Source organism: Grus americana, chromosome 1 (assembly GCF_028858705.1).
Source record: "Grus americana isolate bGruAme1 chromosome 1, bGruAme1.mat, whole genome shotgun sequence".
Lineage (NCBI taxonomy): Eukaryota > Metazoa > Chordata > Aves > Gruiformes > Gruidae > Grus > Grus americana.
In genome coordinates this window covers 103381659-103403073 of record NC_072852.1, presented here as the reverse complement: position 1 = coordinate 103403073, position 21415 = coordinate 103381659, and the positions used below count along the sequence as shown (strand labels likewise).

General features: G+C 42.0%; 2 protein-coding genes across 4 annotated transcripts in view; one reads left to right on the top strand and one right to left on the bottom strand.

Annotated features, from left to right (window-relative positions):
- Positions 1 to 13211, bottom strand: part of POU1F1 (POU class 1 homeobox 1) — a 187768-nt gene extending 174557 nt beyond the window's left edge. The window contains exon 1 of the mRNA XM_054813405.1: positions 13064 to 13211. Within this exon, the coding sequence (XP_054669380.1) occupies positions 13064 to 13118 (55 nt within the window). The 5' untranslated portion in view covers positions 13119 to 13211. The remainder of the gene's footprint in view (positions 1 to 13063) is intronic.
- Positions 13212 to 14524: 1313 nt separating this feature from the next.
- Positions 14525 to 21415, top strand: part of HTR1F (5-hydroxytryptamine receptor 1F) — a 115455-nt gene continuing 108564 nt past the window's right edge. Inside the window, exon 1 of one of the 3 annotated variants that reach the window (XM_054841485.1) lies at positions 14525 to 14659. The gene's annotated coding sequence lies outside the window, so the exon portion shown is untranslated. Of the gene's footprint in view, positions 14660 to 14824; positions 15120 to 21415 lie in introns of those variants that run through there. The other 2 variants (XM_054841476.1, XM_054841494.1) reach the window with 2 other exon arrangements.

Here is a 21415-nt window from a genome sequence, read left to right as displayed (position 1 = left end):
GAGGAATAATAGTGCTGGATTTAGAGCAAAAGGGTGTTGACTCTTACTTGTAACACAAAAAGAAGCATTGTTGACACGAGCTATTTTGAGGAAGAAAAAAAAATAATAAATCGGGCTACACAGAATTTGAAATTTAGAAGGTAGGCTGTTCATCAAACTTGAAAGTGTTATTTAGCGATACACAATAAAACGAATAACTTGCACTTTCCTATTCCCCAGTTAATGTTTATTGATTAAGCTTTTGTTAGAAAAGGGCTATTAGCAGTGCATATTCTTGGACAAGTGTTTAAAGCAAGTGTTGTAACATATATCTAACCATTTGTTCAGTGAAAAGCATTTACAAAGAATTGTTTTTAACTCTTTTGAGGGGGAAAAAGTTGGAGTAATTTCAAACAATGCAAGCAGAACAAATTGGAAAAAATGCATTCTATTTTATTGGGTTATAAAAACAAGTCACTGCCAAAGTTTTATAGAGGTACAGTTAGTATGTTCAGGCTTCCATTGTACTGAAAAAGTCACTTTTCTATTTCCAGACTTCAGAGAAAACTTTTTCTGGGGAAAAAAACATTCTCTAGTGCATCAAAGATAGATACTGAATTATAAGTACATTAATTGCATGCAGCATTCCATTTACCTATAGCCCTTTTGAAATTAAACTACTCTTGAACATTAGCATTTCAGCCACCATTCTAGCATGTTTCATTCCTGGAAAGCACAGTTTTCATCCTGAATGAGTCAAGAAAAAAATTACAAACAATTATCAGGCAATTATGTTATTGTTGTAAAGGCATTAACCAGCTGAGTCACTTAAATCTAGTCAAAACAGAGCACACTGTGCTTTCACCACTCTTCACTTCTCACCTTTCAAGAAAAGGTGTTTAGTAAACAATAGCATGTTGGTAATGTTTGTAAATAAGCATATTATGGTCATCTCTGGACATTCTCTTATGACCTTTGCTTAAAACAATCACAGGCTTTTACCCCAACTAATTTTTATTTCTAATTGTAGTTTGAGGCATGATATTTTCATCCACACTGCAAGGATTTTTTTGGATAAAATTATTAGAGTCTGAGAATCTGTAATTACAAAATAGGTATTCAGTATTTGCTATATAAACTTGCAAAGTCAAAAGAACAAATCCTGAAGATATTTTGCATATCCCTACATATATCCTTAACAAATAACAACTTTCATTGCCCAGAGTCCACAAGTATCAACTTTGGATAGAAAGCAGTCATCCAACAGTTGTCTACTCAGTGAGTTTTACATCAAATAATTATTGCACAACATTTCTTGTGGTCTTTTCTGCAGAACTTCCAGAATCTCAGCTTAATATTCAGCAAAAATAAAAAAATAAAGAGCTGTGTGGTGCGGCTGACATGCCGGAAGGAAGAGAGGCCATCCAGAGGGACCTTGACAGGCTGGAGAGGTGGGCCTGTGCAAACTGCATGAAGTTCAACAAGGCCAAGTACAAGGTCCTGCACGTGGGTCGGCGCAATCCCAAGCACAGCTATAGGCTGGGCGAGGAATGGATTGAAAGCAGCCCTGAGGAGAAGGACTTGGGGGTACTGATTGATGAGAAGCTCAACATGAGCCGGCAGTGTGCGCTTGCAGCCCAGAAAGCCAACTGTATCCTGGGCTGCATCAAAAGAGGTGTGACCAGCAGGTCGAGGGAGGTGATCCTGCCCCTCTACTCCGCTCTTGTGAGACCCCACCTGGAGAGCTGCCTCCAGCTCTGGGGGCCCCAGTACAGGAGAGACATGGAGCTGTTGGAGGGAGTCCAGAGGAGGGCCACGAAGCTGATCAGAGGGCTGGAGCCCCTCTCCTATGAGGACAGGCTGAGAGAGTTAGGGTTGTTCAGCCTGGAGAAGAGAAGGCTCCGGGGAGATCTAATTGCGGCCTTCCAGTACCTGAAGGGGCCTGCAGGAAAGCTGGAGAGCGACTGTTTATCAGGGAGTGTAGTGATAGGCCAAGGGGTAATGGGTTTCAGCTGAAGGAGGGTCGATTTAGATTAGATGTTAGAAAGAAATTCTTTACTGTGAGGGTGGTGAGGCACTGGAACAAGTTGCCCAGAGAGGTTGCGGATGCCCCATCCCTGGAAGTGTTCAAGGCCAGGTTGGATGGGGCTTTGGGCAACCTGGTCTAGTGGAGGGTGTCCCTGCCCATGGCAGGGAGGTTGGAACTAGATGGTCTTTGAGGTCCCTTCCAACTCAAACCATTCTATGGTTCTATGAAAAATAATTGTTGTTCTTTACTTGAATATATGTTGGATCATCATCAATATAATATAAACAGCATATCCTAAAGATCAGTATACTCAAGTACTCCAAGAAAGTGTAAAGGAAAGTCAACTTTAAATACTGGGAGCTCAGGAAGAATCAGATGGACGCTAAAAAGACATTTTAGAATTCAGAAGTCTCAGGCACAATCTCTCAATAATACCTCAGGTGCCATTCTGATAAATCTTTTGTTTTTCCAACCTTATATTGGAAAGAGTTATCATAAAAGGACAGCCTTTCTTAGAAAAATAAGTGTGAAAATAGACTAGCACTGCGAGTTTTGCATTTTCAGCAGTATTCCAAAACTTTCATTAAGTACAAGTGATTATACAGAAAAGGAACCAGGTACTCTTGCCCAACCTCTCTCTCACCTCAGCAAAGTCCTAGATAAAGTATTTTGCTATTTCATTTTAAAAAAAACTTGATAAATCCAGCCTATTCATATTTCCACCTCCCCCCATGGGATTTGATTTAGGCTAATGTAAATACTTTTTACAAAGGGGAAGAAAATTTCATATGCTAAGAGTTAGAGGTAAGCATTTTCAGAGCATCGAAACATTTGACTACCTTAATTCCAACAGTTTAAGTTTAATGGTAAAATATAATTTTACATTCTCAAAAGCATGCTCTGATGAAGCTTAAACTTTGCAGAACTGAACTCATCCCCTTTAGGTCATAGGCACAGACATTTCCATTAAAGACCACACCACCCACTAACAACAGGATCTTAGCAACAAAAGTAGGTACTCCACATCAGACATTTCCTTACCATTAGGTACAGCATTCACAACGTGCACCAAAACCATCTTTACATTGCTTCATAAAACAGCCCTGAGACTCACACAACAGTGAGGTGGAGATCACAAACAAAGCCAAGACCCCAGGGGCACTTACGGTTCACATGAGATGCCCCTGCAGCAGCCCTGGGCGAGGCTGGAGCCCATACCCTGCAAGACAGCCCCTGCAGAGGCAGGAGCCAGGTGCTACCTTCTTCTGCACAACGCAAATGTATCAGCCATCAACCATCTTACCTTGACTTAGGTGCAACAGATGAGAGGAGAGACACACTGAACTCAGCTGTACTTGCCTTTTCCCCGGCATCCAACAGGCCAAAACTTTTGCCTAGAGCCTGAACATTGCCACTTCAGGTGCCAACTCTAAAACTCCCTTCTTCTCTTTCAACAGCTACACCTTCAGTGGCAGAGCTCCAAAGCAAACCAACACCTTGCCCAGAAGGACTAGAATTGCCGCTAAGGTTTTTTTTTTCAGGACATGCTGTATTGCTGAAGCAGAGAGCCCAGCCACACACCTGGCCACTGCAGGCATTTCAGCCCCCACCTCCTTCAAACAGCAAAACCCACCCACTTTGTTTCTGTCCCTTTATAGAAATCACCTGCTATTTCCCAGCTGGATCTGATAGCGAACAAACCAGATGGCTCCCTGGCCTCAAGTTCCTCTTAGTCCACAAAGCAGATCACTTGTTACATTTATAAACTCAAAATAATGTATTTATAGGTTTGAGCATATTTTATTATTAACTGCAAAAGATTTCCCTCATAAAAACCTTCCAACAGATTGGTGAATGAATTTTCCATGTTCTTATATGCATGTAAAAGTTCAGGAAACCAATCTGCAAGTCTTTTTGAGGACAACAAAATACATTTAGGAGGAATCTCAGTTTTCACCTAAGACTTTCTTCATTCTTTGCAAAGATAGTTTCATAAAAGTAACAGCAAGCAAACAACGGTTAAAGTTCAAACAAAGCAGTAGCTGAACTTCACATAGACAACGCCAGGAACAAACTAATGAGCCATTGGTCGCTCCTATATCAAATAAATCTTAAGATTATGCATGTGACAGATGTCCTAATCATATTTTACTATTCCTCCTAAATATTCTAGTCTATTCTAAGACAAAACAGGAGTAGGAAGCAAGAGCCACCCTTAGGTGTATGAAAATTATTCTGAAAGATTGTCCCTACTAAATCTTAAGATCAAAGATTTTATTAGAGGTGAGGGAGTGGAATGGCACCTGAGAAAGCAAAACACATGCACAGCACAGGAATTACAGGGAAGAAGACGCCTCAGAAGGCGTCTTTCTCTGCAAGGGAGCACGTGAAGGTCTAAAGCTTTTGAATGCATGCAAGGGTTTGCAAGATAGAAGTCAGAAAAACACAAATGAAGGGAGAGAAAAAATATGTAGAAAAGTGGATGTTTCTGGGAAATGCATGAAAGAAAAACATTCAAAGTTCCATGATGATAGAGGGAGCCCATCATCTCTCAAAAAAGAGGGAAGGCATAGGGGTGAGTGATGAAAGGCGGAAAACTTAAGGGAGGTGCTTATCTATTGGGCAATGCTTGGATGCATAGCTTGGGAAATGCTTGGATGTGTGGCTAAAGCTTTTCAGGGTAAAAGCAGAATTGCCAGTAACTTCCCCAATCCTCTTGTCTTTGGAAAAAAGCAACTGTCACTAGAAAGTTCCCCTCCATTGTAAATAACTGGAAGGCTGACTGAAGTGAATGACCATGAACTTTACCAGCCTCAGATCTTGAGGATCTCATGTAATATGCAGCTGGTCAATATAAATCTATGTTTCTTTTATTTCTTTATTTTTTTATTACTTTTTTTTTTTTTAGAAAACGCACTAACCACTAGTACTTTCCCATGACAATCTTACCATCACTTACAAAGTTACAAATATCTCTTGAAAAATAAAGGAGTAATCTCATCTCTTGAAAAATAAATCTAGTGATTTATTTAGAAAATATCACAAAAGAAACTTCTCCTATACTCTTTTAGCAGAACTTTTTACAGTTTCAAATTAATCTGAGCTTTGAAAGAGTATGCTTATTCACTCACAGAGGAAAGCATACAGATAGATTGGTGGGGGTCCTAAAATATGATTTACATTTTTACAAGCCAAGAAACTGGGGGAAAAAAAAAGATAATGTTACACATTTTCAGAGAAGTAACTTGATGACAAAGCTGCTTTTTAGAAAACAGGGACTTTTAAGATCTCAAATACATTCATTCCGTAGTCTGTATTCAAAGCAAATCCACAAAGCTCTTGCACAAAAGAAGGTGAACAATCAGCCAGCTAAACACTATTCATTAATGATGCAAGAAGCTATTTCAGAGTGTGGGATCCTTAAAAGCAAATGCTGTCATTGAAAGATGCATTTATTTAGAAGCCATTAGACTATTTGTCTCATCTATTCTTCCATATCCTCACCTGAGCTCAGTCTGTTTAAGAACAATGCGATCAGTCAAGTTGTTTAATAATGGAAGATTCAAAACCTTTGCAATAAATATGTCCCTGGGCTTTTCATTTTCCAATGGAATTTTCTAAATATGAATCAAAGTAGCAGAAAACAAAAAGACTCGGAGATGTCTGAGCAAACCCTAATAATTTTAACTTAAATTAAATGTTATCTATATTCTATGGTCTATTTGCTTTGTAGTCAGTCAGAACCACCCACAAAGATTTCTTTAAAAGAACCAGTAGCAGCTATTTAGTGCCAGGGTGGGTTGGAAATTTATCAATATCTTTCTGGATTAAGAAGGATACGGGAAGGGGAGGAGGATTTTTTTCAAGAAGTCCTGCCATCTTTGCACTTGGTGGAAGCAAGCAGTGGCAAATATTGATCTAGCTATGGAAAAAGTCATGTTGGTGTCATTCAGTCAAAATCAGCACAAATGTCCATGAAACCTGTAGAAAAAGACTTAAAGCCAGGGATGATGAACTTGAGAGCACTGGCTCTCTTTTTCTGCTCCTTCTCCAGCATGAATCCTAAGTTCATTTTGAATAAGATTATGTAGATACCTCCTCTGGCCTTCCTGATGACTGATGTCATGGCTTTCTCTTTCCTGCAGAAAACAGACCTAGCTACTCCTAAGACTTAGATTGTTAGACCTGCTCTTTTTTTTTTTTTTTTACATCAGGGAGGAGGCAGTTATTCACTTCAAGAAGTCCTTATTAGTTTTGAAAATATCTCCAAGATGACAAAGACGACTCTTCTCAGTGAAAATGACTGAGCCCCATAGACTTCAGGAAATCTTCAACAAATCTGAATCAGAACAAAATCAGCCCGTTACAGAGACAACATCGTGGGGCAAAGACCAAAGCTGCGTGTTATCAAAATAATTCTGGTAGCCTATTAGCAGGGAGTGAAGCTCTGGGTTTTCTAGGAAGGAGTCTGACTGAACAAAATTTTCTTAAGATATCCAGAGGGAAAGACTGTTGTGACATCAGAACGTGTTATGGGACATAGTTTAACTCTTGCAGTTAACATTGCTACATGTGCTCATTCCAAAGGATTTTGAAATGTCTGCATGTGGATTTGAGGAAGCAAAGGCACAGTTTCTTAGTACTGATAATATGGAAGGGAAGTTCTTCTTCATTTTAAGTAGGTGGAAATTTCCTTTCCTCTATTGTCCACAGCTTTCTTGTCCTCAGCTGATATGGTACATTATATATTTTAACTGTATTGTTATTTCATTGCTTGGAACCTTCCCTCTATAAAAAAAAAGTAGCAAAATTGTTTAGGTAAATGTGAGTGAGCTTCAAGAGGTAAGAAAGCCAAGAAGTTACTTCACCTGCCAGTGATTTTGTTCTCTTTTATGCCTTTTTGCTGTTTTATCTAATTAGGTGGAAAGAAGAGCTTGTTGCCTACCGATAGCGTCTGCAGTCCTCATACAGTGGACAATCCATCTTTGGTCAAGGCTTCCAAATGCAACCGTAATAGAAATCATTCTAACAAAAAAATACAGGAAAAATAGAAGCAAATAGAAACAAACAAACAAAAAGATGATGTACAAAAGGGACAGAGACAAAGAAATACAGAAATGACACGACATTGCAGGGAAAATACCCCACAATAAACAAACAGAATATCAACAAATTAGAGAAAAGGCAATGACTGCAGAAATTAGGAAAAAGCACAATAAAGTGGAACACGGCAGGGACTAGTCCATTCCCTTTTCTTCAACCAAAATTGCTTCAGATTGTGTTGAAGTGGAATGAAATATATTTTCTCTCAATTTAATGCTGGCTTTCCGTCTTCAGAGCTGAATTCTGTTACTGGCACTTTGGTTTGTATTTAAGTAGACACCAGGCTGGGGTTTTTTTGTCATTTTCAGAAGTCATCCCCATGCCACTGATTTTTTTATCAGCATTGACACATCTCTGCAAGCACTACTGACATCAATAGTTCTCACGATCAGTATTTATGCAAAGCATTTCTCTTTGGGGAAAAAGATATACTTGGGTTTTTTTCATTACTGAGCTGAGGTCTGAAGTTGTTGTTTATATTACTGTTTTACATGCTACAGCAAGCCTTTAGCTTGAGGTAGCAGATATATTTTAATGATGTGCTGAGTAAGGAGACTATTACCTGTAGCTATAAGCAAACTGTACACCATTTTGCCCTGTAATTAGCATTTCTTCCTTTTGCTAATCAAACTCATCCATTTCCAGTTGCATACTGCTCCGATACCAGCCTCTGTGTGTGTGTGTGCATGTGTGCAAGCGTGATCACAGCAGCTGACAGAACAGCAGCACCCAGCCAAGTGGAAAATACAATTTCCAGAAAATAAAAACATGCGTTCCCAGAGACAACAATCTGCCTAAAGAAGTAATCTGTTAAATGTAATTACCCAGTAATTTAGCAGTGAAAATTATCAAGATTTCTCTTGTGGATCTCCTCTAAAGGTTCTCTCAGATTCCGACCTTCTTCGTTATGATTAAGAATTTACTAAGGGCTGACATATCCACCTAAGATCTTAAGCAGTTAACACCTTGGATGAATAATTGTATTGCACAGTCTCTGAACTTTACAAAAATATGAAATATGGAGGACATCCTCACTTTTGAAGGAAGGAGGAAAGCATAGCGATTTTGCCAGCTTCTGTAGTTTTGGGGGTTTTTTTACTACACGAACATACACCTTGATATATGTTGGTTTGAAGAAAGCTACTAAAACCCCAGTAGACAACTGGAATGGAAGTTACTAAATCTAAGAAAGAGATTTTAGACTTCTTCCTGACATAATCTAGTTATAAAACAGGATATAAACATCCTCATCCTCCCTCTCAGCTGTGTGTCATATTCAGTTTTCACATTCTGGAAAGACTGTAATGATTTTTTTTTTTTTCTGGTAACAGTAAATTTCATGGTTTTGTTCTGACTGACTTTGCACTGTATTCTTCCATTCCTGTCCATCATGAGAGAACATTCATGCTTTTTAAAGTCCCAATCTCTTTCTTGTTCTTCAGTTAGCCAGTGCTGTGCATCTCCTTTCCTGCCCTCTCTCCATAGAAGTTGTGGCATTTCCTTTTTTCCAAGAGGGAGTCTCGGCCTGTCTATTTTTCTTTGGAGACGAGAAACACACCATGACTTGCCCCATATACCACGCTAATTCTGCTGCGGGGCATGCTTGAGCTTAATCCAATGGCCACTGTGATGAGAGCAGGTTTGAATATGTGGAGTGTAAGTATTATTCACAGAGGATAAACATTTTCACTTTTTTCCTGTCTAGATACACAGCAATGAGATACACACATTTCACTAAGTAAAAATGATCGGCTGTTTTCCTAAGCAGCAATCTTCATTCTCACTTAATAGTCGGACTTTAAGAGAACTGAGAGTGTTTTAATTAAAGGACGCAAACAAATAGTCTGATTCTGAGAGATGCTCAGCACCTGGTATCGCAAACCACAGATGGTCTGTCACTGCCCCTGCCGACCTGCTCCACTGACCCTCATTAAGGGCACAGCACGGCACGTTACGGTGACGGCTGTGCGAGGCAGAGTCAATGAGGCTACACTCCCTACTCTCTAGACACCGTAATGTAAATAATAACATCATAACCCCTGTCATCTAACTGAAGTTAGCCTGGCATCTGCATATCATATTTTATCCCAAATGTGTAGATATTTATACCGAAATAGAAAAGGCAAGAACTGCAAGGCATCAGTCCCTAGGTCGTGCTGGGACTCAGCAACAGCTCCTGAAGATGGCTCTGACACCAAACGCTGCCAGCTGCACCGCAGGTTCAGCAAGCTCCTTCTCACCTCTGCTGACCACGAAGCCACCCATTAAGCACCCTCACGCTGCTCTGGGGGGGTTTTGTCCTTAAGCTGAGACTGCTCCAAATCTCTGCGTCACGCCGATTCAGCCTCCCTTCACACCATACCAGCCAGTCAGGACATGTACAATAGATAGATATGCTCAGAAAGGAGACAGGAAGAGTAGAGGGATTTCAAAAGGGGAAAGATGGTCAGCTAGAGCTCTTCTAAGGACAGAGCAGTAAAAATCAAAAAGGCCGCTGCAATGCTGAGATGTTGCCTTGATAAATGTCTCTGCCAAGGACGAGCTTCTTCTCCAAGACAGTGTGGCCCTAGAGACTAAACCGCAACTTTTACACTTACCTTTCATAAACCCAGTGGGAGGAAATCTCTTCTGGCAGCACTATCTGCCACATTAATTTCTTACATCGGTTTAAGCTGTTTTGTCTTGTCCTTGGTGTCTTTGGTTATGTCTGGGTAAGCAGGGTCAGGGCCACTTCTCCACCCCGCAGAAAGCAAACGCGTTGTGTCCAGGGGCGGCTCTGGCTGAGGGCATGGTGGGGCCCATCCCCATCACAGCTATAAAAACCTCATTAAAAACTTTCTTTGTCCCTCTGTCTGAAGACGGACGTGCTGCGGCAGGATAACACAATGGAGGCAAGGTAACAGGGAGGTATCAGGTACCAACAGCAGCAGCAAATACCACGCTACAACATGTAGCAGCTTGCTACCACACGTAACTAGTTTCCACAGTGGGGTTTTCCTGGGGGGGTGGGGGGTGGTCAGCAGTGCAAAACAGTTCACAGAGCTCCTATACGTTTGGGTGCCAGCACCTTAGCCCTCCCTCACTGGGGATTTTACTGGCTATCCCCAAGGTCACAGAGGATGGGAATGTGGCAACTCAGGCAGAACATGACAAGGTGCATGTAGGAGAAAGCTACAAAAGTCCTTCACAAGTGAATGGCTAATTTTGTGGTGGTGTTTTCTGCTATGTAACTAAACACTCTTGTCTTCATTATCTTGGTAATGAAGAACACATATTGTTCTTACCTAGCACAATACTCTTCTCATGATCCCAATGTATTATATGCACACACACTACTCCCTACTAAAAAAATATACTGCTGAGATCCTCACAGCTAAAATACATTAAAGCTGCCACTGACTGTGTCGATATACAGCTAATTTTAAATCCACCCCAGTTTGCCATAACTACAGCGCCGATAAGAAACAGCCCTTGGCCTGTGCTCTCCTCTGAACTATGCCTGGGCATCATCTCAGAGTGCTAGCTAGCACAGGCTACCATCACACCCAGGAGTGTGGTACAGACTAAAGAGCATGGGCAAATATATGTTCATGCTCAGGTCCTTGCTCTGATCCTGCTTTGTTTACTGGAAAGATGTGGCTCTGTAAGTCTGCGCAGGCATACCCCGGAGCTGAGGAGGGAGAAGGGAATAGTGGCTACCCATTAACTTCCTAATGCACCTGCAGCACAAAAGCATGAGCTTTACCACACTCTTCACCAGCATGCTCTTATGCTTTTCCAGAACAAAAGCCTTTCTTTTCTCAAATCCATGCCTGGTAAGGAGGAAGTATATGAAGAAAAAGAACCCCAGCATGCCCACCCGATTGACCTCCAGGCCTGTGGATACAATCCAGGCAGAGAGGAAAGGCGGCTGTCAGCAAACCCCAGCCACCAGATTCATGTTAGTGAATGGGAAAGGATGAAGCAGCAGGGAACAGCTAAAGCTTCTTAAAGTCCCTGGAAAGAAACATGCCAGAAAGAAACGGACCCTGCAAACAAAGGAATGCCACACAGGAAACACAAATCATCCATCTGATTTATTGCCCAAGGGGGGTTGAAATGTGATTAAAAAGCCCCCAGACTTTCCAATGTACCAAATCTGTAGCATCCAGAAGGGAGGAGAGCTTACAAAGGACAGTGGCTTACAAACCAGCTCAAATCCTTTCACTCGATACTGATGCGAGGCAGAGTCTGCAGACAAAGAGGAAAGCAACCTGGACGTCATGGCTGGATACTGGAATTTCAAACACTATCGTAAACTGAGGATTCCCTTCCCCGCTCTTCTCCCACACCAGCTTTACACACCAGCTCATTATCATCTACCACACCAGCCCTGGGGAGGGAGAGCTGAGATGCTGGGGAGGCCATTAGCTGGCACACACAGGGAATAAGTAACTCCACAAGTCGCAATGCTTCCTGAGGCTTTGAATGCCCCCATCCCCCCAGGTGTAAATGCAAAGAGCTGAAAAAGGCTGGCTGTTCAAGTGGAGGGTGACCGTGGCTCATGCCAATCTTCCGTAGCCTTGCTGACGTCTTCAGATCCAGATTTTTCCGATTTAGTTTGTGGAGAGTTAATACTAAAATGGGCAGAAATCCCTCTTGGGATTCTCCTGGCCACAGACATACCTGGAGAATTGTCTCTGAACAAATTTCTGAGATACAGGCAACGAACTCTGTCAGCTCAAGGCAGAAGTTGGGACTAGCATCATTGCTGGTGATGAGCATTGTTTGGAAACAAAAGATAGGGAATGCAATCTTGAATCCAAGGAACCCAATTTTGTTACTGTTCATCTAAGACAATGCTTCTCTCTGCATCAAGTCTCTCAGAAAGGGACTAAAATGCACACACAAAACTCAGTAGCGTTCTGCATCCACACCCCAGCCACCACACCAATTTTTTATTTGCTTTTTATTTATCATTCAAACAGTCCGTTATTATTATTTGTGTTGTCATTGTGCCTTGGAGCCTGAGTCCAGGATCAAGACTTTAATGTAGCAGGTGCTGTGGAAACTCAGGGTGAAAAAACAATCTATCTCAAAAAACTTGAGATCTAAGTACATAAGCAGTGTGGGCCTTCTTCCTCCAGCAAATGTAGTGACCCTGTATACAGCTATTACCTGTTTGGTGATTTTTTTTTTTTTTTTCATATGCAGGGGATTAAATAACTTTATCTAAACTAATGCAAATATCACTTAAGCTAAGTAAAACTTTCCCAATGTCGCTTTGACATAGGCTTTTTTCTAAATAGAAGTTTAAAACAATCAAGAAATACTTGTTCATAAGCCCAATGGCTAGGTGTTCTGTAGAACAGCTTGCTGGAGGGATAGAGTGGATACCAAAAGTATAAATTTGTTTAAAAATTGTCTGTAGACACTCTTACAAAAAAAAATCCCTCAAGGTGATTACATACAAAGGCATAGCTAGCATTTCAAACTTGTATTGCCTAAGCTTCAGCAAGATGAAAGGGTGTACCGGGACAAGGATCTCTCTGTATTTGCACAGGTCTTACACTCTTTTCCTAAGTACCCACTGCCAGCTCTCATCTGAGAGAAGATAATGGACTTGGAAGGACTTTCTGCCTGAGCCAGTATGACTGTTCCTATGTAAAAGAACACAACAAAGAATTTACTCTGAAAAATAAGCTTTAAATTGCTACCTGTTATAATCAAAACAGAAAAGCCCCTTCTTGCTACCTTCAAAGCTATTGCTACAAGGCATGCCAGCTGATAAAGCTGCCACTACACTGAGTAGGGGGCAGCTTTGCTCATGAAGTACAATCTGAGATTGAGCCACAGTTTGAAACCGTAAGAACACACAAAGAACAAAGAGTAGCAATGAACAAACCCAAAGCAAACACCACAGGAAGCAAGACATCCTAAGGAGATATTTGAAGAAGAAGCTGGAGAGACTACTTACACTGTGACATCCAATGCCCTTGCACACTGTTTTGGGGATTTCTGCCACCATCAATGTCACTCAAGCAGTTTTCCCTAGCAGAATTTTTTTATAAGCTTTATAGGCACTGCAGAAAAATCATACACTAAATTGTCAGTTCTAGGGAGGCACTTCCACATTCCCATCAGACTGAGTGCAACGGCATCAATCTGAAGCCAGATGCAGACCACAGAGTGAACACAGGTTAATCATAAACAGTCAACTCTTACTCACCAGGAGCAGCGGCTGGAGCAGCACTGTTTTGCTTAACCTCTGCTATTTCTAAGGTCACTTGTGGTATAATTAAAACTTCATTCATTAATTCAAACAATAGCAGGAGATACATGTGACTGGTAGCTGAGGGAGGAGAAGACTGTATTCACTAGTACCAAAACCTGCAAAAGAAAAACCTGTGCTCGGCTCATATAAAACTGGAACTTAAAAAGCCTGCAGAAGACACGTCCTAAGCAGCCACCTCAGAAGCTGGCAGATACCAAACGGTCCAGGGAGACTGCCTCTGTGTGATGGAGGTAGTTAGAGCTGCTATCTATAAAGATTTTCCTTTGCCTTGTTGAATAACCAAAGGTATAAATCAACTGCTAGCACTTTCAGCTTTTCTAAGGTTTTGAGGAATAAAAGTTTGCAACCATATGTAGAGGCTGGTTTCACTGAAGCATGTTTTGGTTTACTTTAAAGACTTGTATAAACAGAGGTCCAAGCAAACAACAAACATCATGAGCTAAAGGAAAGAGTATTAACTGGTACCCGGGATTACTTAGTACCAAAGTAAAATATGCATCAGGGAAGTGAATTGCACACAGCACATAAAGAGAAGCTCAAAGCACTGCTTGCTAATAGGTCGTCTGTGTGGTACTCAGCCTCCTCAGACGATGGGCTAGAAGCAATTACTGGGACGTCTTTCAGAGGCCCAGTGCTGAGTGCCTAGAAGAGAGAGAAGGCACTGAATAGCTGCGCAACTGTTAGTAGGTGCTGAAGAGCCTGGAGCTCAGCCCAGGGACAGCAGGTCAGTTACCTCCCAAGTACGTCTAAGCACATCCCTAAGGTATCACTCAACTTCAAAACCTCCTGGACCAAATATGTGACTCTGCCAGCTGCTCTTTTGCCTTTGCAGAAGAACTGAGCACATACTTGTCCACCTCTGCACTACATCACATGCAGCCTGGCACCTCTTCCTCAGAGCCTGGGCATAGTATTTTGGAGGAGGCTAACAGTCTCATCCGTGAGCACGCACTTCTGAGGATCCAAAATCCCACAGAAGTCGGGCGCTTGACACACACCTGCCTTCCCTACCTCCCCCTACGAGGCAGAGCCTGAAAAGACGACGACTCAGCGGAAGCCTTTCCACCCGATTTAGGGTACACCAGGGCCCCCCCGAGGACTCGTGCGGCTCCTCCCAGCCCGCGTCCGGCTCGGGTCAGCGGGGAAGGTGGCACAAGCACAGGGCAGCCGCCGCAAGGGACCCCTGCTGCTCCCTGCGCGGTCAGGCGGGGGGACGTCCCTCCCCACGGCACGTTGCACCGGAGCGAGGAGGGGGACGGGACACCACCCGGCAGGTAGGCGCATCCCCACGGCTGTCCGGGAGCCGCGGGCAGCGCGGGTGGAGCATCGCCGCGCCGAGCAGCGCCGCGCCGCATCCCGGCGCCCTCCCCCGGCGGCGGCCGCCCCGCCCCGCTCCGCTCCGGCGGCTCCCGCGACGCGCGCAAGTTGCGAGGCGGCGGAGAGGCGCGGAGCCCGCAGCCCTCCGGGCAGAGGAGCTGCCGGGGCGGCGCCGGAGCGCAGGCGGTGGAGTTTGCCCGGGCGGCTGGTGCCTCCCCTCCCCTCGTCGCGTTTTCTTCTTTTCATTTTTGGCGGGGGGGAGCGGTGGCTGCGGAGGGAAGCGCTTTGCTCTCCGCGCTCCGGGGCCGGCGCCTGCCGCGGTGCGGATGCGTGCAGACGAGTCCTCGTGAAAACAGCTCCCGACGTTTCCAAAAAAAGCCAAACCCAAACAAACCACCCACTTGGATAATTAAAACGGTAAATCTAGCTAACTTTTTATTATCTTGCTTGCTGTGTGCTTATATATGTAGATATTTATGGCGTATCTGGCTTCATTTCATCATCCTTCGGTTTTCGTTAATTAGCTTCTCTTGTGCTGTCAGAGAACTTGAAATGTTGGGGTTTCGAACAGAGCAGGACTCTCTTTCTGCTTTATCCTAAAGTTGGACTGAGGAATGAAAACCTTCCTAGTTCATACCAGCCTTGCAAATATGTTTACTTGTTTTATTAACCTGAATGTAGATGTGATTTCATGTGGCAGCATCCCTTTGAGTTTGCTTTTCCTTAGTTTAATTTTTGCCAATGCGATCTAATATGGCATAGACGCGTGTATGCTACACACATGCAATCCTGTGTGCCGATTGATTTTGTATGCTGGCATTCACATCTGGAAATCCAAGCAGGCTTTGAATCTCTTTAGTTTATGATGTTAACAAGTGAACTGTCTTCTGTTTTCATCCTAATTCAACTTGTGGATCTTGCCAAGACAAGGTCACCCAAATCAAATCAAGTGGCATTTCTCAGCCCTGTAATTATTTAGTTTCCATTTCAGTGATGAAACATGCTATGGTTTTTACAGTTTGCACAATGTGTATAGCCTCTTAATCCAGTAAGCTTTTGTTTGAGAGGTTATTAATTTTATACAGTCACTGTATTAGTTGGGTGCTTTATGAGACTGGGCAACCCCAGGCTTTCTGCACGTTATGAAAACCAACTTTAGGAGATTATATTTCTTTGTTTTGTTAGACATTCTAATTTCATAGATACATATTCTCTCTACTATTAGCTATTCTTCTTCTTGGAGTATTAACCCAGCAGACAATTACCTGAGGAAAATAAAAATGAGGTCAGTTAAAAAAAAATAAATCAGTGTATACATGAGAAAAGACTCCCTTATTCTCATAGAATAAGAGAAAATAAAGAGTATCGTTTGCATAGCTGCTAAAAATGACTGACCTCAACTTTGCTGTAAAATACGAGCTAAACTTCCAAGTTTAACTCAGGAAAAACTTAGCTTAGCGTAGACTCTCTAGCTCTTCACGGATTTTGTTTTTTTCTTTTCTGAGAAGTCATTCATGTATTGGTTTACCTCCCTGCACGTACATGTGCAAATACACCTGCATAAGCACACCTACCAACCTGACAGTGGCCAAGCACGGGACTTGTGATTCCAGTTTTAGAGCTGCAGTAGACTACAAACAATGGTGAGGAAAGGAAGAAGGAGGTTTACGACACGTAATCTTGGGCACATACCTTAGGGACCTTAGCTTGGAGACTGGTCTCGGTAGTCAAAGAAGAGAGACAGGACCCCACGTTCCCTTCAAAGCGCCTAGCATATGCTGCTGCTCGTAACTGCTGATCACTGTGGTTACACCTCTGAATTCCTCTTCCAAAAACTTATATTCACCCATCATTTATCTTGTTATTATTGAAAATGGGATAGAATATGCAGTAGTTGTTTATTTCTAGTCTGCTAAATATTAAGATCCATTGACCCAAGAGGCAAACACAAACTGCTGTGTGCTGACGCTGCTCACTAACTTTCTGCAGTGTTGCATGAAACGGGAATATGGAAGTAGGGGGCATTTTTTCTCTGCACATAGCACATGAGTGGTTAAGCAACACTGCTTGAAGCATTAGTAACACCGGCAACATTACTGTCTGAGCACTGCAAAAGATACAGCAGTGACCTTTGCATCAGGTTGTTTTAAGGTACTGTAAGCACGCTACTCTTGGTACCTCTGCCCCTTCACAGTTACTATTCACAGGCACGACAGTGCCTTCTTTCTTTGGTGTGATTTCTGCCAAGTCCGGATGATTTCTGCCAAGTCCGGATGATTTCTGCCAAGCCTGTCATAAATATCTGAAAGTTTCTTCATTTTGATTGTGGAGACTGAAGTGCTTGGAGTGTCAAAGGAGGGGGGAAAAAAGGTAATCAACTCCAAGCCATTATGAAATTTTAATACAATAATAAAACAGACTTTTAGGTAAAAGTCAGAAATTCTGCTTTCTTAAGAAGAGATTCATTGAGCCTCTGTTGTTTTTATTTTTCGCAGAAGTTTTGGCCTCTGCAGCTCTCATTGCCTTCAGTGAAACCTGCACATATGCAAGCCCAGAATGCCATCCCTTCCCTTCCCCTGTAAGCTCCAAGTTACCTGTTTTTTCATCTAGGCAGCAAATGAAAGGGCTAACAGAATATACTCAGGAGTCACTTACCGCTTGTAGAACCTGACTTTTCAATACTAAGAGTCCTCTTGAGCTGGGATTACAGACAAAACAGGCTCACACTGCACATGACATCTCTCAGGTGTATGGCATTTCGTGCCAATTCCACATCTGAGGATGACATACCACTACTTTTAATGTTTACAAGGGCATAAGTGATTAAAATTCAGATTTCTTTTATAACTTACTGATGCATATCTGTTAGAAGTTACAACTGAAGTTATTGGATCTGAAAGAGTAACACCTTTTTGCCCCAGTTCTAAGTTACTGATTGGAAAAAGCCTCGTATACTGCCAGATTCAGTGGCTTACCTCTAGTATTAGCCCTTCACCCAGAAATGGGGGGAGCTGAAGGGGATGCATAGCTTCAAAATGAAAGAAAAATTGACTTTAAGACAGCTTTAGTACTTAAAATCAGTTTTTATACCTTTGTCTTTTAAATGACTATGCTCCACCTGTGGGTGTCCATTTAACCTGTGAGATAACTTTAGAAACTGCTGGAGGCAATTTGCACTATAGATTCTTAAGTGATTAACATCAGGTGCACAATATAATGCATTTCCAGTATTTGATGGGTTGTATCTCTTGGCTTTGGATGCCTTTTTTTTCTTTTTTTTTTTTTTTTTAATGTTACATTCTTGCCTACAGGGTTTCTCTGTAATTTATGAGCACAAACAAAGGTTACAGACTCTCTAATTCAAGCTTCAACTGTTACGGCATTTTTATACAAATGCTCATTTACTTTGTCATAGCATTTAGCAAGAAGGATCAGTCAATGTGATCCATTATTCTGCAACTATTGTGTGAAGAAATGATTCTATCAAAAATGTGTCCCCTGGTTATATTTTTTTGCAAACTAATTATATATATTAGACATAATGTTGCCCTCTATTACTACATTATGTTTCCAAATGTAATAAAGTTGGAGAAGTTTCAATGCAAGAACAAAAAGTAGTTTTTTCCAGTTGACATTTGATGTCCATGGTGGGAAAGTTGCACAAGGCAGTTGCTCCTGGCAGAGAAGCAAGTCCTTCAGTGTATATGCTTCACATTTTAATTAAAACCCGGGCACATTTCAGAAAATGTTGGGAATGTGTATTATATGTATTGAATTTCAAGTGTTACTTTCACAATGGTTCATCTTACAAATTAGTGATGGAACAAGAGAAGGGAACGGGTGGTCACTTCCTTCACGCTCCCTTCATGCTCTCGGTTCTCCTTCAGTTCCTGGAGGAAGAAAAGCACATGGGACTACAGTAAACTATGCAGACCTAGACATCCTAAGAATTGACTAAACACTTTTGAGTTTCCTTTGGCTACAGTAGGAGTGTATCACAATGTAATTTGGGAGGCTTACTTGGAAATGGAAGAGCTTTGAAACTGGGTTTGACTCTTGTAGTGCTGCATCTCTGTGGATGCATTTGCAGTTTTTCTGCAGGAGAGAGGCAGACAGCCCGAGAATAAAGGCTGGATAGCTAGTTTCAAATAGCAAGCACGGCTTGTTCTATCATGAAGCATCAGCAGCTCAGCACCACAAAAAGTCTGATCTAAGGGCTCCCATGTCACTGACTTCACTGAAAAATTAGAGGATTTCTATAAAGCACTAGTTTTTAGAAAAACTACCTCAGCAGACAAGCAAGTAGCTTTGTTGAATACATTTAAACAGAGTTTCGTCTTGTCAAAATGCAAGCTGAATTTGGAAAGGTTTTTTTCTGAGTGGCAAGCAGCCCCAAGCTGAAGATAGGGCTTATCAAAGAGAAAAAACGGCCACCTAAATTCAATTCTATAGAAATTATCTGTCACCATCTTGGGCCTAATTCACTGCATTTTATAAGAAACAATTATTCCACAGTGTTCAATGACAGCATTACTGTTTCAGGCCTTGACTGAACTGGTTTTTTGTTGATGATGGAAAATACAAAGGTTTGGTCACAAAATACAAATGTTTGATGGCAAAAACATCCAAAAAGGTGCTAGCAAGTCAGCTGGCCCACGTGCGAACACAGCAGTTATGCCATATGTGCTACATGGTTAGGTCATTCTCTGCCACAGGGAATACCGGATTTCATGGACAGCTTATTCCCTCAAGACTTTCACTATGAGGTGCAAAGAGGGGCTGAGGTGACCTAGCTACCTGCTTGTGTATATTACGTATGTGTGTGTGTGTGTTAATATGCATACGTACACAAGCACACATACAAATTTCACGGATGCCAAATATAAAACCCATACGAACAAACAACAAGTCGCAATGAATTAGGAAGGAACATCGGGAGTGTGACCTGCTGGAGAAAGAGGAAAGGAGAGCAGAAATGAAAACTAAGAGAGTCACAGAAAGGTCAGATCCATTACGTAAACTTTGGGCAGATTAGGTGGGAAGGACTGAACTGGCTTACCTAACCCAGAAAAGCTACAGCTTGTGCAGTAATGAGAGGTGATTAGAATTTGATGGATGTTTTATAGTAACACTAAACCAGGAATTCCCCCAAAGGGTACTTTGTACCTGTTCAAATGCGGTTGCATTTGGCAGCTTCTCCTGACTTGAGGAGAACTTCTGAACTCTGCTGCTGTAAGTCATAATCAAAAATATGACAATTTAAGAAATGTTTGACCTTCAAAACGGAATTTATGAATGTTTAACTACTACACCTGTAACTGTGTAGTCATGTCTGCAATAACAATTTTGGGCAAACAGACAACAGTCAGGTTCCTCTTCCCCCTTTTTTCGCAGTAGCGGGAATAAAAGTTTCTTTCAATCAAGTTTCTTTCCTTTTCCCCGTAGTAACACTTCCTTCCTGGAGCTATCCGTAGCTGGTCCTAGAACAGCTGAATGAGGAGAGGAGAACAGTTGGCTTGGGTCTTTTCATGGACAGGAATGCCAAATGTTCTCTGCTTAGTGCTTCCTACCTCTAACAGAGGACACAGTACTCGGTGAATCACTCTTAAGGTCAGCAGCATAGTGTGACTTCAGCATCACATTGCATCTTCTCTTCTCCCTCTTTCTCCCAGGCTCACCATCTTTCTTACCTCACAGCAGCTAGGTTCCAGGCAGACCATGCTCTCCTCATCCTCAGCTGTCTGAGTTTCCCGGTCTTTTGACTTCCTGGATTGTTACTGATTGCACTCACGTGAAAGCACTGACACTGCCCTGACTGAAAAACTTTCTGTGTGAGCAGCAATAATCGTCGTGGCTGTTGGTTTTCCCCGAGTCCAGAAGCCAGTGTGCATAACAGTTATTGTAGGGCTGCTGCAATATATGAAAAACAAACATTTTACAGTTTTAAGTGCAGATGATTTCTTTGTATTATAACCATATTCATTATACTCAAGATTCTTAGATTTGGGCCACAATTGGATATTGGCTGAAGAAGGGTGATCCTTCTTCTGGGAGAAAAGGAACTGTTGATTTGATAGCATTAAATCTATTCAGTTTATTTGTACTAAGCATAAGATTATCTATGAAATTCAATATGGAAAAACAAGTAGCTATCAGTACTTGTTCTCTTATCCTTAGCTTTGTGCTAGATTAGAAAAGATCAGCGTGGCTTGGACAAACCACTGTAGTAGGCGGTGATGGAGCCCACAGAGTACAAGTTTCCTAACTCACTGCGATGACTGTGGTTCACTGAGTCACTGACAAGAAGGGGGTGCTCTGAAACAGAGAGAAAGAGAGACAACTCAAACAGAGAGGTCTGTTACCAAAAGATGATCTCTGGGAAAGATTTTGGCCTGTGGTTTATTGGTATCTCAACCACTAGGGGATATAGGCAAATTTGGACAACATCTGTATTGTTTACAGATGTAGCCCAATCAGTTGTCATAGTATTTTCCCCCAACTGGTGTTATAAGAAATCCTAGTAACTACAGGACAAGCTTCTAACGTTGCACAGACACAAAGTAATAAATCTGGCTTGGGTGAAAATATTAGAAAGAGCAAGTACCACTGGCAGGAAAACTTTACTTAGAAAATACATCTTAATAACTCATTATAACAACTACTGTCAAGATAGTGGCTTGCACCACTTGTGATTGTCCAAGAGACTCTCCTGG